General features: G+C 42.2%; 1 protein-coding gene across 1 annotated transcript; it reads left to right on the top strand.

Moving 5' to 3' along the window:
- The first annotated feature begins 8242 nt into the window (after positions 1 to 8242).
- Positions 8243 to 16023, top strand: LOC125310111 (protein FAM180A). Its single transcript, XM_048267269.1, has 3 exons — positions 8243 to 8732; positions 12281 to 12378; positions 15340 to 16023. Exons 1-3 carry the CDS (start codon positions 8630 to 8632, stop codon positions 15667 to 15669), a joined length of 531 nt encoding a protein of 176 aa, XP_048123226.1. The 5' UTR covers positions 8243 to 8629; the 3' UTR covers positions 15670 to 16023.
- Positions 16024 to 17682: the final 1659 nt, after the last annotated feature.

Raw genomic sequence — 17682 nt, 5'->3', positions numbered from 1 at the left:
CTTGTGGCGATCCATCGCCTGTACTCCGTGCATGTCATTGAAAAGACTGCGCGAGGTCACAAAGGATGTTCATGCCTAATATGCCTGGCTGGAGACACCTTCCCCTGGTCGTGTCATCTCGCAGCACGAACACGCACTTATCGGCTAATTTTTTTTCAAAGCACTCAACCTCTGTGTACAAGCACCCCAAAACTGGAATATCTAGCCCATTGGCCGCTGTCAGCTTAACCCACTTTGCCGGGGACAATGCCTTTCCTCTAAAGTGCTTTTTGAAGTGGTCTTCAGACATCGTGGTTACTTCTGAGCCTGTGTCAAGCAAGCAGCATGTCTTAACACCATCTATGATAACATCAACCGTGAAACAGTTGCCAAATCAAGCCCATCGGTGCAGCTCTCTGTTCAGTCATGAGTACAGATACTGGATTGATAGGCCCCACGGTTTGCTGTTCTGATAACTCCCTCAGCCTGGCCATCTTGATCGTCAACAGACACATCCGATCACGATAGCATTAGCTTGGCGCCGTTTCTGTTGGCCCTTTTAGGCATTCCCCTGCTTATGTGTCCTGGCTCCCCACAGGTGTAGCATATCAGCTGTCCCAACTCGTCCCTCTCGCGGGGTCTTTGCTGTCTTGGCTTACCAGTGACATGCTTTTCAGGCCTCTATGCGACCCGATAAAGTTCTTCCTGTCTCACAGCTAATTTCTGGATTGCTTCATGTAAAGACTGTAAAGTCAAGGCTGGAGACGATGTCTTCAGTGGCTACACTATTTACAGCACTCTTGAGTATGGCTTTTGTCACGTGTGGTTTGGGAGGCCTCCTCCTCCTCCGACCAATCAATTGCTGCTTTCATTAATTCATGAAATGTTAGCTCTGGCTGCCCTTTGGCCTGTCTCTTTATTTCTCTTCTAAGGTTATCATCTTTGAGGCCAAGGACAAACTGCTCTTTTTTAACATGGCATTAGGGTCTGAGATGCATTTTTGAGTCACGGCGCTTTAGGCGGTGAAGTTTTTCTCCTCTAAGTCGCACTACAAAGCTTCGTATCCGCTCACTTGCTGCTTGTTTCCGGTCATAAAATTCCCTCAGCCTAATGCCCACTGGAACTTTATCGCCATAAACTTCTTCTAGCATCTTGAAGACTTTTACAATGTCAGTTTCATCACCTTTGACTCTCAGTTTAACAGTAACCTTGGCCTCTCCTTTCACATGTTGTCTGATTAATTCAACTTTGTCCTCGTCCGGAATTTTGCATACTGAGAAGTATGATTTAACAGCTGCAATCCATTCCTCAATGCACATTTCCCTCCACTTTGTGCACCACTAAAGTCTGGGCATTTTCTATCTCTGTGTATGTACACTGTAGTGGCATTTTTCTGCTCTATGACCTGCTTAGCCATTGCCAGAGCATCCCCTTTGATCACTTCTTGCCTGCTCAAGTAGGTGTGTCTGTTCTCTCATGTGTCTCGACTGCTCTTCAAATTTTCCTTGCAGCTCTTCGAATTTTTTCTCCAAATCATCCATGACTGTAGCCTGAAGACTGAGACCCTACTTTTTTGAATGGCACTAACAAATGCTAATAGGTCTAGGGATAGTGGTTTTGACTAGGTAAATATCCTGTTCGTGGGCCATAATGTAACCTCACACCAGAGCGGCTTAAGTTATGGTCAACAAAGTTACTTTTAATTTCTCATTTGCTTTAACTGGAATCAAACCTTTTGATTATGAAAACCTGGTACCCTTACACCTACTCACTGGTGAGGTATTAATCTGAAATCTGACAAACTGAAAATGAGGGGCAACCAAACCAAGCAATTATCAATTTACATGAAACCCAAATCATGACAGTATTAACACAAAATCAAATAAGCCCCTTTCTTAGTTCACCTTTAGGCTATAGTTCATTATTCACTAGGTCTTAACAATTCCCTTCAACAGGCATTTAGATTTAGTAAACCCCCTTCAATTACACATCATAACATCAACAGCACATAACACATTGTAATACACTTGTAAGCACCACAACCGCATTGATTCAGTATCACAAAAGTCCCTCCCAATAAGTTCAATGCTTTGGCATGACTCAATTCCGCTGTCAGCGACTGTTGTCACTTATAGTTAAATGTTAGGCTCAGTGTCAGACAGGATGGTCACTTAAAATTGTTCCACAAGAAAAGTATTAGCCAGTTCACGGGGTGAGCGTCTATTCGATGCCAGTAACTGGGTGGAGAGTCTCATGTGGCAGGGAATACTCACAGACCACACCGTTGGTGCGGCGGGGAGTGAGAGAGGGAGGGAGGGAGAGAGTGAGCTTGAGCGAACAAGCTGGCTTCTCTTGCAAGCTGGCGTGATGAAACGCCCCCGTTGATCTAGAAAGGCGACGAAACTAACACTTTGTTCTCTAAACTAATTTAACTTCACAATGGGATAACTAGTGAGGCAATTCCACCTCACACTCTGACGTCATACACTTTCGAGCGGCAACAAGCATAAAGTTGATTGAAGTGTAGACTTGTTCTTCTCCATTGACACAACCGTTCCAGGTATCCGCCGTCCGCAACCGGAACACAATGACACTACTTTGAACTGAACTTAAAGATACTTTACTTAATACTTAACTTAATGCAACTCGATAGAGTACCTTCACTTTTGTCTAACGTGTGTAGTCCACGGAGGCTGCCATCTTCTCTCTCACTCGTTCGCGCTCCTTCTCCAAGTCCCTCCCTCTCCATACTCCCCATTGGACGGCACAACAACCTTTACAGCCACTGATTGGTTTACTGTCAATCCACGTCCTAGGCTGCTATTGAATATAGTTCTTCACAGGGGAGGGTTGACACGTCAAGACAGCGGTGTACAGAATAATTATCCATAGTCTGAGGCACCCTTACACCTATTTTATGCTTCTGCGTCGAATCGACGGCGTACCCCCGCTGACCTCTCTGCGTCGCCGTGAACCGCTCTCCAACCCCTCTGCTGTAGCTCGACCTGCACCTCCAAAAAATTGTAACTTTGCGTCGAGGCGACGCAGACCGCAAGGACTGTGATTGGTCAACTCGTCCTGTGTGTTGATAGTCGGTGTTCAAGCAGCCTACTGTGGGGAGTTAGCAACATGCTAGTTCACTGACATAAGCTTTGCAAATAAACTCAGACATATTTTGGTTACAATGACGGGGTTATCCGTTAGTAAAACTTGTGTCTATATGTCAGTAACATTTTGAAATCTAGTCTACGGGGTTTACCATTCTGAGTACCATTTTGGTCAGTCTATTTCAGTGGTGAGCGACGCAGACACAGCCGACACCAAGCGTTATGGCGGTGAAATGCACCGCGATGCAAAGCGACCCGACGCAGAACCATAAAATGGTCACGACGCCATAAGAGTGGCGGCGTAGCTACGCCGTGGAGTTGATGCAGAAGCATGTTGAGCCCTTGAGCCCACCACAGTCGCTCGATGCACACCTCCAAAAAATTCTAACCTAGTGTCAAGGCGACACAGACCACAAGGACTGTGATTGGTCGACTCGCCATGTGTGTTGATAGCTGACTGCTTCAAGCAGCATACTGTGAGGAGAAGCAACGCTAGTTCACTGACATAAGCTTAGAAAATAAACTCAGACATATTTAGGATACAATGACGGGGTTATCCGTTTTTTAAAGTCTCTATTTGTCAGTAACGAATTGACGCTGCATCTTAAAACCATGCGTTTCCAAACAGTCTCTGAAATAACAGGCCATTGTTTAACCAGGTTCTTTTTTTTAGCACAGCTGCTGAAATATTTCAATGATTAGGCCTATGATATTGAAAATTGCAAAAGATGCTAATCAAAATGACCTAATCGCAACTAGCGATTAGCGCAACAATGGCTAAGCAATCACACACATCACAATGTTCTGATCACCCAGAAAAAAGCTCTATTACACAAAACTCGATGACCAGATTTTCAGATACAATGTTATTTTCTCAATTTTACATTCCCATTACCTTTTTATTGGGTTCTAAGTGAATGATGAACAAATATTGTTAAAGCATTTTTTTTTTACTAAATAGCACTAATGGTGTGGGGAAGATTTTCACCATCTTGGCAAACTTACAAAATCAAATGGGATGGAAAGAAGCAGTCAGGAGCAGCATTTGTTCTTTCTCTCTCTCTCTCTCTCTCTCTCTCTCTCTCTCACACACACACACACAGACTTTTCATTATTGATGAAGATGGGCATCTAAGCTGGTAATTGATAAGTGTGTTGTGACTTGGTTCCTGTGCCTCTTGATTGTCTCCAGAAAATTAGCTCTCATCCTCCATTACTCATCAAGCACAACTGCCCTCCAACCCTCCACTCCCCTACTGGGCCCTTCAATCACTAACCAGACAAAACAAAAAACGAATGACAATTGACCTTTTCCCACTGACTGGTACGGTAGGGTATGGTACACTCTGCACAGCACCTGTGTGCTTTCTGAAGAAGTACTTGTGTAAGTAGACAGGTTCAACAGCAGTTGTGATGTGGTGATATTATCTCATACAACTTCCTCTACAAGAATAATTTAATTGTAAGAACATCATAATGTATATGCTTATATATGATAATCTATCTGGAGAGATTAGAGATGAATATGCTGGAAAATACTGGAAGAAAGAGGGACAGATCCCCTGTTTGCAAGAGCCATCATACAGTATGGTCATAACTACACTACCAACTGTCACACAACATCCACACAAAAAGTAATTGATGTTGATTTAACGTCAAAAAGAGGATGGAACTTATCCTTCCTGCACTTGCAGGAAATTGCAATATCACATACTTGCATATTATTAAAGGTGCTATAAGCGATGTTAAGCAACATCACTTCTGTTGACGTTCAAACAAAACAGAGAGCTAGCTCACTACTTCCCCTCCCTCCCATGCAATTCAAACCAAAGGTTATAGAGCGCTAAGAACTTTGATTGAAACCCTCTTAAATGCGCATCTCGTCGGTTATTGGCTGGAACACTATTTGTTATGTTGTGGTGCAAGTTGCACGGGTTTGTTTTTGTTGCCATTTTGTTGTCTACAGAGACTGCGTTTTTTTACAGTGTGTTCAGGGGACAGGCAGCTAGCGGATAGTGAGGAGATGTTTGCTGTATGTGACAAAAAATGTTTAGCCTAAAAAACGTGTGACATCGCTTAGAGTACATTTGGCTGATGCTTTTATCCATAGCGACTATGTCAATTGCCTATATGCCACTTCCTGGAAGGCTTTTCAGCCAGCTCATGAATATCCGATTTCTGTCACCTGTGTTGTAGCAGCTATTGTTCTAGTGTATTTGCACGGGCCAGTCTCTCCAGAGCAATTCTGGGTGAAGTGCATTGCTCAAGGGGCACAATGGGGGCAGCCAGGAATTGAACCCACAACCTTCCTGGCTACTGCATGCCAGCCCCAATCCTTAGCCAATATATTAACACCGCAACACCATCAGACCAAGCATTAAAAAGCTAATGTGGGACAGCCGTGGCCTACTGGTTAGCGCTTCGGACTTGTAACCGGAGGGTTGCCGGTTCGGACCAGTAGGCACAGCTGAAGTGCCCTTGAGCAATCACTACCTGTTACTACCTGTTAAGACTAATTTTCTCTAATGTTCTTTTCCCTGAATAGTTAGTCATTTTGCCTTTTTGGGCTTGCAATGGCCTGAGGCCTTAGCAACATAAAGCTTTTGGCTGACAAAGCCGAAGTTCCCACTCTCCAGAAATAACAAGAGGAGAGAGAGCCAGCAGACATTTGTTCCCTCCTTCCCATTCGGGGTCGCGTGAAGTATGCACCGTATAACCATGGAACGGAAATTCGTGACAAAAGAAAGCAGAGAGTTTTCGCTAAACTGCAGAGCGTGTCTGATACGCTCAGCTTGTGCCATTCCTCCAACTCGGTGGGTGGTTTCCATTCGCTGTCAGAGATGTCAATTGGAAGGCCACTACAGAGTCCAAGTTGTCTCCGATTAGAGGGCATAAATGTGTTGTGCTGAACACACATATACACTGCTAATAACAGATCACAGCTAGACATTAGTGGTCAGGATGCTTATTAACATAACCTTGTGAAACTTGAGGAACCAGGACTTTTACTGGAGTTGTAACTCCAGCTTGTAACTCAAAGCTTTAATCTTTATAAACTTCAAGTCATAACAATGACACTCCCTAGATACAAATCATTCAGAAATAAGAGCTGAGCAGGAGATAATACAAAGTCTTTTTTCTCTTTCTCATTTGCTTTAATCTCTCTTAGAACACCAAGCAGACAGGGGCACGCAGGGGTGAGTTAACACTGCAATTAGAAAATATCAGACCCACATGAATAATGAAAACATGAGCCTCTCTTGCTTCATTCTGCCCTTATTTCTGTGTGGTTTATGGTATCTGTACCACATCAAACATTATCCAAATAATGAGGCCTCCCTGCTTCAATTCATCTTACAATCAATAGACTTAGATAGGAGGCCTATGTCATTAACAATTCTTTTGATAGCTCTCATTCAGAGTATCAATACCAGCAATTTTACACTCCATCTACATCCAAGCATCATATGCAATTAGAGTAAAAGGGTCTTCAAGGGGTACCATCTGGATAGGAACTGAAGCCAACTGAGGCTCTCGAGGTTATTTTGTAATAAAAACCAGGTATGTATCATCAACTTTCAGGTCCATTTTCCCTCCACTGCCACTGGGGTTGCTACCTGCAGACAGTATGTCAATGAACATGCAGTGAGAGAACTAGACACAGATGTACTTACACTGCCCTCTTTTGGTGAGTATAGACTCACTCCTCTACAGGCCCTTCTTGGATCCAGTCAACAATGTACGATCATTTCAGTTATGCTAAGCGTTTGACATCATCATTGCAGACCTTGGAAATGCAGATCTGGTATATGGTAGCCCAGTAAGAAACCAATAGAGTTCCCGTCTGTGCAGCCTGTCAACCTTAATCATTCCAAGAGTTACAGCTTTAATAATTCAAACTGCTTGTGTCAACATTTCAACACAGTCATTGGCTTAAAGTTGGTCAGGATCCATGCAGACCGGATGATTGCGGAAGAAATGGCCAGGATTTTGGGTGAGACTGTTTTCTATTGAAATGCTGCTCGCTAGGAGATAAACGCTGAGGAATTTGGTGGGAGTGTCTCTTCTGCACACCCATTCCCCAACACTGTGCTCCATCTGTTCCCTTCTATCCATTGCATTGCTCACACAATAACGTATTAGGGGTGAAAGATTAATGTTGAAAGATGTCATAAATAAAGATGTCATATTCTCACAAAGCTCTTAACTCACTTTGTATGTTTCAAAGTAGACCTGTCAAGGCACCCATGGTTTCAAATGGATTTGTGGTCCTATATATGGGAGTACAGAAATCAATTAGCAAAATAAATAGAATGGATTAGGGAGTCTGTAAAAGTTTGGGAAACTCTTATATGCCGTTACTTGAAATGGCTTACATCTGAATTTACCTGATGAGGTATTAGTGACAGAGGTATGTATCATTACTCATGCAGCTGGACACATGTTGCTCCAGCCATCTGCTGCACGTGCAGTGTACTCACGAGGTTTGTATTATTCCTTTGCCTTTGACTGGAGGGAGGGCAATGATTTAAAAATGGTAGTCTTGGCTGTAGGACTGAAAATCTTGGGACTTGGGATCTTCAGGAGAAAAGGCTGACAGACAAGGAGATCTAAAAGCTCTCTGAAAACACAAAAGCTTGATGAATAGGCTCATGTGACTCCAAATCTATTTCCATTTTCTTCCAGTTGCTCGCGTCTGCTGCCTATGTGTGCATGCCAAGCCAAGCAAAGCGCTGAGAGAATTCCTTCACAACATGGCAGCAGCACAGCAGACAGTATATTCCCTGGCAGAGAGCTGAAAGCGCTGAATGCTGGTATACGTTCAGAGAGAAAGGCCATCATGAATCTAAGGAGAGGAAAATACATAAGCAATGAAGCATAGCATGTTTAAGACTTTTTCAATTCAGTACGTCAATGGAATATTTTGTCCATAACAGAACACTGGTGGCAAATACGGCAAAAAATGACATAGGCCTACCAACAATCCCATTGACTCTAATAATACCACACAAGTAATCATGCCAAGAGTCCCAATTCAACCTCAAATAATAATAAAAAAAAGAATAATAAATAAATAAAAACATGGACCAAATGTCTAAAATGAGATGTGATCATGTTCAAGAACCTGTTTTTTTCTGAAGTGCTGGCCAGGGGCTCTGAGGCAGCTGATGCGGCTGTGGGCTGCCAGGACGGGAGGAGCGGCTCCCTGGGTCCTGATGACTTCCAGATGAAAGCCGAGACACCAGCCAGAGACACAACTCCACACACACGCATGAGGAGGCGTGTGTGTGTGTGTGTGTGAGCATGTTTGTATCAGAGAGAGAGAGAGAGAGAGAGAGAGAGAGAGAGAGGGAGGAAGGAAGAGAGAGAAACCGAATGAGAAAGGCCAGAAGATTGTGCTGAGTTGGTGGAGTCTGTAGGTTGTCTGTAGTCTTCCTGGAGGGCTTGACACGCCGCTGCTGTTCAGCACCTTTGGCCCTCATAAGTGCTTTGTAAAGCTGAACCAGAACCCAGAGCTCAGTAAGGCAAGGAGAGAGAGAGGAATGGAGGGGACCAGGCTGGGCAGGGTGCTACCTGTCAGGCTTCTGGTCATCTCTGTCTTTTACTGCAATCTCTACTTGACCACTGCTTCGCACTGGAGCAAAGGTAAGACACCTGTTGTTGATAATGCTGTCCTAGAATCCACACCTGACCACAACCCTGGTGTGTGAAAAAACATGAAGTTATTATCAAAGCTATTCTTAATGATTATAAATTATTCAGAATCCTTGTTGTGATATATCTATGGTACATTAGCTAAACAGTATTGGTTGATTTGATTTGTACACTGTTTGGGTGTGTTCAGCGGGGACAGCTACAGATTAGTAAGAAGACACACCATCCAGGAATCCTCAACATCTCCTGTAAAAACAATTCTCGGCAGACTTGTTGGAAGCACATAGATCTGAGTCATAATTCTAAACAATTTATGAAAAAGAGTTTCCCGTGAACTGCTGTTTTAACTAATTAGGCACAATCATGTCCCTGTTAGCCTTTGGAAGTTTTAAAGGGTGCTTCTATGTGTTATTGGTTATAATAACTGTAGCTCACAGATGATATGCCATTCTAATGCCTTGGAAAGCAGTCAGTCTACTCATCACAGCCTTCACAGGCTTCCAAGTGAACTTGTGTAAAGTGGTTTGACCGTCATGACTTTAGCAGAAGTTAAAACTGTGTCGTTGTGGTGTAAATATTAACATTCTGACAAACACTGAGATTTACATAGGAAAAAAACATTCTCAAGTGGATCGAAATGCTAAATACCACATAGCCTAATAGCTCGCAGTAACTCAGGGAACGATTCATCCCTGGGGACGTAAGTCCTGTTTGGGCCAAAAACATCAAGAGCCATTCCTTTAGCAAATGGATACTCATTTCATCCTGCTTAATCCAGAATAATACATTTTTTTTTTCCATTTAAAGGCAAGGACCTTCTTTAGGAAGGACACAGAAGGGCTCTCGATATGTAGGGAGTTGCCAAGTAATGATATTTCTTAAAAGTAAAAAAATGCCCATCCAAACACATAAGAGTTAGTGGGCCTTAGCCAAGTGCTGTAATTAGCTTTAAGATATGTAAAGTTATTCTGGCCAAAATCTCAGACAAGTTTCCTCCAGAGGACCTCCCAAACAGTCGTATACTTACCTCAGTGATAAGCATACTTTTGACGCATACCAGTTGGTATAGTATGCTCTGTTGAATGGAGGGTGCTGCTGCCTGTTTTGAGTGTGACGCCTGTAAAAATGTGATGGATGGGCATGTCGTCTGTTAATTAAGCCTCAGCCGTCACTCTCGGAGTGAGCGGCCCGAATGAGCGCCAAAACACCCTAACATCAAACACCTGCCCGTGCAATCTGGCATGTGCGAGGCTGCAAATGAGCATCGTTAAGTTGTTTTGGATACATGAACTCGTGGGCCCCGAGAAAACTGCTTGCGGTCTCTTGCGGAATGTAATCGGATTTGGTGCCTATTTCGCGATTTGGGTCTATTTTAGGTGTTTCCCTAGACCACGTAAGCAGATGCTCTCTGCACAGATGGTGTGTTGTAGGCTAGGTTATGTTTAAGAATGAGATATTTAACATTTCAGTGACTAATAGTCTGCATGACTTACAGAGAAAGTAGAGAAAAAAGTAGAGAAAATATATACATATGTTTTATGTGCAGATTTAGGCATTTACTCTGTCCAGTGTACAAACTACATAGTCTAACTGTTATGTACATACTATCACCCTGCAGAGATTACACATAGAGATTTGACATGTCTAAAACTAGTAAACCTAACAGCAAGACCAGTCCGACAACTGCCTCCAGAAGTACAACTGGCATTGTGTTTGGCATATCACCAGTACTGTAATATATTTTGGTGGTATGCTTTAAAAGTTTATATATTTTTCTGCTGGTTTCTGAATGCCAGGCGTAGGCCTATTGATTTCTTATTTACATCACCATGTACCATCAAAATGAATTTGAGATAGAAATTGGCACTCTATTGGTATATTATGAACGTAAAGTCCTGCGATATGTCACTTTAGGATGAACAAGAGTAGTTGAGTTAAAGGGTCTATGATGACAAGACACAAGTCAAATTGGCCATCTATGGTGTTTGCCACACTGAATCGGCATCAAGATCAAAAGCAACATATCTAGCCAATGAGGAACTATATGTTTTCAGAACAAACATATTTGAATCATTAGTTGTGAGGAATGTTGTTTTCGTCAGACTGTTTCATAATGGATTGAAAATCTGGGGGATTTAACTCAGGCCTATGTTATACAGTACTTACACTTTCAGTGTCATTTTGTGCAAGAAAATGCACTATACAGATACATGTTTACTTACTTTTTTACTTACTTATAAATTCAGTGCATTGACCAGGTCAGTGAGGTGAGATTATAATCTGTGTAAAAGCTAATTTGTCTGTTGATGTTAGCAAAAAAAAGCAGTTAACAAGGGTACGACCAGATGGTAGAACAGTAGTTCTTCATAGTTGTTTGCCATTTTAGGGAGTATTTCATTTCATAACATCCCTCCTCTTCCCCATGGCGTTTAGTTGGAGCCATTTTGAGTTACGCTGTGTTCCTTAACTGAACTGTGCTGGCAGACCCTGGTCCAGACCCTGTCCGAATGATAAAGTGTTTGTTTGTCCCTTCCTCAAGCGAGCATTTTTGGCATGTCCGGTTATTTGGGGTTGAGTGAACTTGTGAGTTGATTTTTGCGTTTGTGTGTAAGTGTGTTTGTGTCTTTGTGATTCAGAGGTCTGAGATGATTTAGTGGAACGCACAGAAGACACCATGGAGCTCTTGAATAATTTGCCACACAGTGAACAACTGGTCTTGTGAAAGCCATGATTGACAACAAGCCACATGTTTGTGATGAAATTCCAGTGATCTGTCACCAAACTTGTCTCACATTCTCAATGTTTGCTCCACCTGCATTGGCATATGTACTATAAAGGTTCAGAGGTTCAGTCGAGGGAGTTTAAATCATCTCATACCTCACTATTGCAGTTCCCAGGCGCGGCATATGTGTTTTTCTGTTTAGCACTCTATGTAAAAGACTAGGGCTTTCACATGCTTCACCAGTCACATGCTCAGGATATGACTAGGGGCCGACAACTCATCACAGATGGCCAACCTGTGGTGCATATGTCTGGACACTTTGAAATTTTGCCCCCTAACCCCCCATCTGCCTCCATCACAACTCACACCCACCCTGGAAACCTTTGAAAGTGTGGCCATAACCTCTGGAAGGGTTCTCTTCTGTAGGTGTTGTCTATAGGGTGTCCTTCTGTATAGCTACATCCTGTTACTGTCTCCGAACCAGCCAAAAACAGCACAATTTCATGTCGTGATCTGCTAATGCAGAGACGATGGTGGCAGCAGTTGCCTATTCTGCACACAGGCGAGCCACCAAAACCTGGGGCCTGCGTGGTGCAATGCGGACTCCTTTACCAATTAGAGGTGATTTCACCGGTGTTGCACACGGGGTCATCCGGCGAGCCAGCCGTATGAATCATCCGTATTCCTGGTGCCCCGTGGCAGGCTATAATTTAGAGTTAGAGTAAGAGGTAGGTGATGAATTAGACTTTTTTCAGACCCCTTGTGCATTATGTGTTTTTTTTCACCTGCATTTCTCCTCTCCCTCCCTACTTCTCAGCCCTCTACCCATCTGCATACAGAGTGAAGAGAGGGACGCCAGCTTTCATCAACCCCACCTTCCAGAAGTCTGTAAAGGACATCAACTTGCTGTACGAGGTGAGCAAAGTTTCTGTTGTAAACACAACTAGAATAACACATTTTTAACACTTTTTCATAGAAATAAAAGATGAAAATATGTAACCTTTTGTCATATATGGCATATATAAGGATATGCAGAGTTACCATCAACACTCAAATACACATATTTGTTGTGCTTCATTCTTTCTTATTAACTGATTCAAATTGACCTGTGAGTACACCACTCTTGTGTACACTCTTAAAACGAATGTGTTGAAAACAACACAACTTGCATTGTTTTTTAACATACTGTATCTGTTTCCAGATAGGGACAACACAGTTTGTGTTGTTTCCTTTTTTTTTATCTGTTACACAATATGTGTCGAAAACAACATAACTTGTGTTGTTTTAACACATCCGTGTCCAGATAGGGACAACACATTAGTTTTAAGAGTGTAGTCTCGGTACCTGAGGTCTTTCCAAAGCAGCACTGCACATGGCTGTTGAAGCTTTCTTCTTCTTTCCTCTCTTCCTTCTACATTCATTTAGGACCGTGGTTCTTAACCTTTTTTGAACAAACGCCCCCTGACCACATCATGATTGTCTTGCCCCTCGAATCTCTATGATTGTCAGAATGTTGGAAGCTTATGAGCGGTATGTAACTGTATTATATATGAGTGATGTATTCTGGTGTAGGAAAGGCCTTTCTGTTTTCTGTTGATATTTTGAATAAGATTAGGCAACATATCAGGAGGCTACAGTGTGTTGCCTTTTAATGTGTTTTTTTTAATCAAGGGAGTAGCAGGTCCAGTGGTAGGAAATTAGGAATAATGTTATGAGAGTATTAAAATACTGGATATTTTACGGGAAAATATTAATACGGAAAAACAGCGACACATCATGGAACATATAATGTCAACTGAAATAACTGGTAAACAAGCAATAACTTTCCAAGGCATCAGTAGGCTAGGCTGTTATACCGAGGTAAATTCACAAATGTATCCAGAGCACAGGCCTATGTGTCATTTTCACAAAAGAATTCAAAAAAGCCAGCTGGGGAATGTGAATATGCGAGTGACAACGCTCATCAAGCATCAAGCTTTCATTTACCTGTGAGGGCAGAAGTAGAGTAGCCTATAGCGAGCATGCAACTGTTTCCTGTAGGGGCAGCCGTGGCCTATTGGTTTGCGCTTCAGACTTGTAACCGGAGGGTTGCCGGTTCAAACCCCGACCAGTAGGCACGGCTGAAGTGCCCTTGAGCAAGGCACCTAACCCCTCACTGCTCCCCGAGCGCCGCTGTTGTTGCAGGCAGCTCACTGCGCCGGGATTAGTGTGTGCTGAGTGTGTTTCACTAATTCACGGATTGGGATAAATGCAGAGACCAAATTTCCCTCACGGGATCAAAAGAGTATATACTTACTTACTTATAGGCAGAGATCCACTTTAGCATGTGCTGTGTGATTATGAGCCTACATTTTCATTTTTGGAACCCTGAATCGTTCATCAATTATATTGCTTTGGCAGGCTATGCATAGGCCCTATTTTGTGTAATGAAAGAGAGACTATAAAGCCCGCCCTAACAAACAACTGATAGGTAGATCTGCAAAAATAGCACAAAGAGAGGCCCATCACGATGATTTGCCTGTCATTTTCTCTCACTATGTTTCTCACTTTCTCTCTTTCTCACTCCTGCATGAAGACTAATCGATTTTCCACAATAACAACTCATGGCAGATTTTGATGTGAAAATGCGTGCCCGATGCGTCTGTTTCTGTCATAAGCTTAAAAGTTGTGATGTATAACTTTGATTAACGCCCCCCATTTGTACCTGAGCGGCCCTCTCTGCTATCTTGTTCACAGTGCCCTCCAACACTGTCAAAACGCCCCCTGGGGGGCGGTACCGGCCCCATTAAGAAACCCTAATTTAGGAGAATAATTACACAGCAATGTCAAAACATTCAGAATTTCAAGCGTTTAAAATGTTCAACCCTCTAGGTGTTTAAACTGGTTGGAGGCTGTTGACATGGTGACTAGCCATGCGCCTCTGTTGCTAACCAAAACTGTATAGAATACAGATGCAAAGTGCTTGGAGATGCAAAGTGCTAGGAACAGGACTTCAGGGTTGCAGTTTCACTTCGTGAAACATTTTCTTTTCTCAAACATTCATCAACCGACTTCACCATCTCTCTCTGTGTCTCCTTTGGTTTCTAAAGGAATTCACTAAATCCCTAGCAGCTCCGTAACCACAAGAATGCTTTGTGGCTTACGATGATGACACTTTGTGATTTCAACGTCTGTTGTGTTTCTTGTGATGGATGGGAGAACACCGAGTTGTGGGGTGATCAAACAGACAAAGTAGAACAACAGACGATGGTCTCCAGACCTCTTTCATTCTTGCCAGTCAATCATCTGTTTTGAGCTAAAGTGCACAAGAGGAAGCAGCAAAACATCCTGCCTTCCAAAAAAAGAAGACACACATCCAATGACAAGCTTTTAAACATCAAAATTAAGAAGTTTAGGTGAGCAAAGAAGGACATGCCCAAGTAGAAAAACTGGACTGACGTATAAAAAAAATTATATAAAATTGAGCAGCCTACATGTCATTATGAATTGATATATGTTTTCAAAGTAATAACGTGTTTTGTAAGTGATGTTTACAAAATATGACCATTACATCGTTTGATTATGAAGTGTTTCATACACAATAGACCTATCCTCGAATATGTCAGAGGAATGATCAAACGTACTAACTCATGTCTTCTTAGATCAGCTATCTGGTCACTGAGTAATTGGAAAAATGAAAAAAAAAAACTCTTATATTATCGTTTTTATTATTAATTACACTTGCTAAGAGAGATACTGCTACAGTATTTACACTTTCTAGATACCTTCACTTGGGTCGTTGGGGTTCAAATCTATTTTACTTACATGGTGCTTTATATCAATTCAGAAAAAATATGAAATCATTACTCTGTGTTGACCTTTGACACTCCTCTTTAGATCCTGATGTCTGGTCTTCACCTGGAGGAGGAGGAGGGTTTCTTCAGTGAGGTGGATAAGGAGCTGGCCTCACTGCGTCGAGTCCAGACGCTTGAGGTTATCTGCAAGGACGTGCTTCCCAGGAAGCTGTCAGAGATCCGGCGCCTGATCGCTGAGCTGAAGCATCGCAGCGGCCCTCTCCGTCTGGAGGATTTCGAACGCACCGTGCTGACCATGGTCTACGCAGTGCAGAAGCTCACGCACACGCCAGCAGGCTACCAGAGAGACATGTGGGCCGAGGCCCTGCTGGACCTGGAGCAAGCGGTCAGACAAGACCTCTCACTCAGGTGAGGAGGTCTCTGGAGCTGTATGGTCAGCATGCCTCGGGCAGAACAACATGCCAGTGGAGTCCTGTCCATCTCTAGCACTCAACAGCTGGGCTGAGCTTTTGGAATGCCCTCTGAGCCTGTGACAGCAGAATTGCGGCAAGTTAAACAAGCACAGGTGCTCCAAGTGCACCGAATATTTTTTGTCAACTGTAAATACTTTACCTAAGATGGCTTAAAACCAGTGTAGCTGTGACTGACCATGGCATTTTACACACAAAAGATGGTACCTTAACTGTATCTGTAACTGCAAATACTGCAAAACTGGTTTGTGCTATCATAATAGTTTTAATGTGTATTAAATTGCTTTATTGTTAAATGGCATTACTGTTTATTATTTTCATAAGAAACCATAATGCATATCAATGAATGTATAAGCACTTTTAAGGTTTATTAAATATTCAATTGTTACAGTATATTGTGCCAATGATTGGTCATCTGAGATAGTCTGCATGGTGTTGCTGACCTCTAGTGGTAATTTAGCTTTACTTAGGCTACTATTTTCCTACCAAACTCCACTAGTGTTAATTTTGTCACCTAATTTTAATTTAGTCTTAGTCTTAGTCTTGTGACGAAATGTGCTTTTTAGTCTTTGTCATATTTAGTCATTCAAATATCATTTTTGTTAGTCAAGTTTTAGTCGACTAAAAGTCTCGTCATTTTAGTCTAGTTTTAGTCAAAAGAAAACTAAAGGTATCTTAGTCTTAGTCAGTTTTAGTCAACACATTTTAGTCTTTTTTTATAACAAATTATTTCTGATTACCATTTGAGTCAAATAGTGTTTCACACATCTCAATTTTCCAACAATATTGTGTGTCCACAGGGCTACTTGTCTGTTATAATTACTCATTCTGATTTTTTGTCAGTCAGTATGTTTACATGCACAGGTAAGTCGAGCTACAGTTATAGCTCGGCTGGGATTTGACCATAGACAGTAAAAGATTTGACTGGACCACTGTCATACTCGTAGACCAGTGTTTCTCAAAGTGTGGTCCGGGAATCACTGGTGGTCTGCAAGCTATCCCAAGTGGTCCATGAGCAGGCGTGGTAAAATATAATATAGATGAGTTGTTTGCAATATTGAACCAACTTGTATGTAAAAACAGTTCTGCAACACTGTCTATGTAAGATATGCCAGTTTAAATCATACAGTATGAATCCACACAATAAGCAAAGTGCAAAGACAATAAGCAAGGTGGTTCAGTGAGTAGGCCTATAGTGTAGACTAATTATAGGCTACTGTTGAAGTAGGTCTAATCTTTTTTTTTTTTTTAGCTAGGGTTAGTTAAGTGGTCCTGAAACTGAAAAGGTTTGAGAAACACTGTCGTAGACCAAACACAACACATTCCCCAAACAGACTCTCCATCTTAGCCATAGCTAACTTGCTAGCGAACTTTCCATATTAGCTTACTTGCTAGCAAACTTTGCATCATCAGTCTAACTAGTTAAATAGTTGACATTACATGATGAACATTTTCGTATGGACATTCTGGTGGATGTTAATTTGTATGAGAGAAGCTTCAACTTCTGGGTATGTAGCATTGTGGCATAAAGCTTAGGTAGTTAGTTTGCTAACTCTGGCAGAAATCTCCAGTGTTCTTGTTCCATGTAGTTTCGTGTTGCAGCCACAGGGTTGCAGCAACAGCACGTAGACTAGCCTACAGGAAAGCTGTTGCGTTTGAACTCATTCGGAATATTTTGAAAACGTAACAGCTAGATATTCTGTCTTCTCATTTTGTAGACGAAAATTAAGAGAGATTTTATCTTAGTTTTTATTTCATGCAAAACATTTTAGTCTCGTCTTTTTTCGTCAACAATAATGCATCTTAAGATAGTCTTAGTCAGTGTTTCAGGACAGTACTGCCGTCTTGTCATCGTCTCGTCTTAGTCATGAAAAAAAAGGTCGTTGACGAACATATTTCCTCTCGTCTCGTCTGACGAAATTAACACTAAACTCCACTCATCATTTAAAACTGAG

This window comes from Alosa alosa, chromosome 17 (genome assembly GCF_017589495.1).
Source record: "Alosa alosa isolate M-15738 ecotype Scorff River chromosome 17, AALO_Geno_1.1, whole genome shotgun sequence".
Classification (NCBI taxonomy): domain Eukaryota; kingdom Metazoa; phylum Chordata; class Actinopteri; order Clupeiformes; family Clupeidae; genus Alosa; species Alosa alosa.
The sequence above is the reverse complement of the archived record's forward strand: the minus strand, read 5'-3'. Positions and strand labels throughout refer to the sequence as shown.

Excerpts from the sequence above, each read along its gene's own strand:
- LOC125310111 (XM_048267269.1), top strand. The coding sequence starts at position 8,630 with ATGGAGGGGACCAGGCTGGGCAGGGTGCTACCTGTCAGGCTTCTGGTC. Across the intron at positions 8,733-12,280 it reads TGCTTCGCACTGGAGCAAAG|CCCTCTACCCATCTGCATAC; the intron begins GTAAGACACCTG and ends CCTACTTCTCAG. Across the intron at positions 12,379-15,339 it reads ACATCAACTTGCTGTACGAG|ATCCTGATGTCTGGTCTTCA; the intron begins GTGAGCAAAGTT and ends ACTCCTCTTTAG.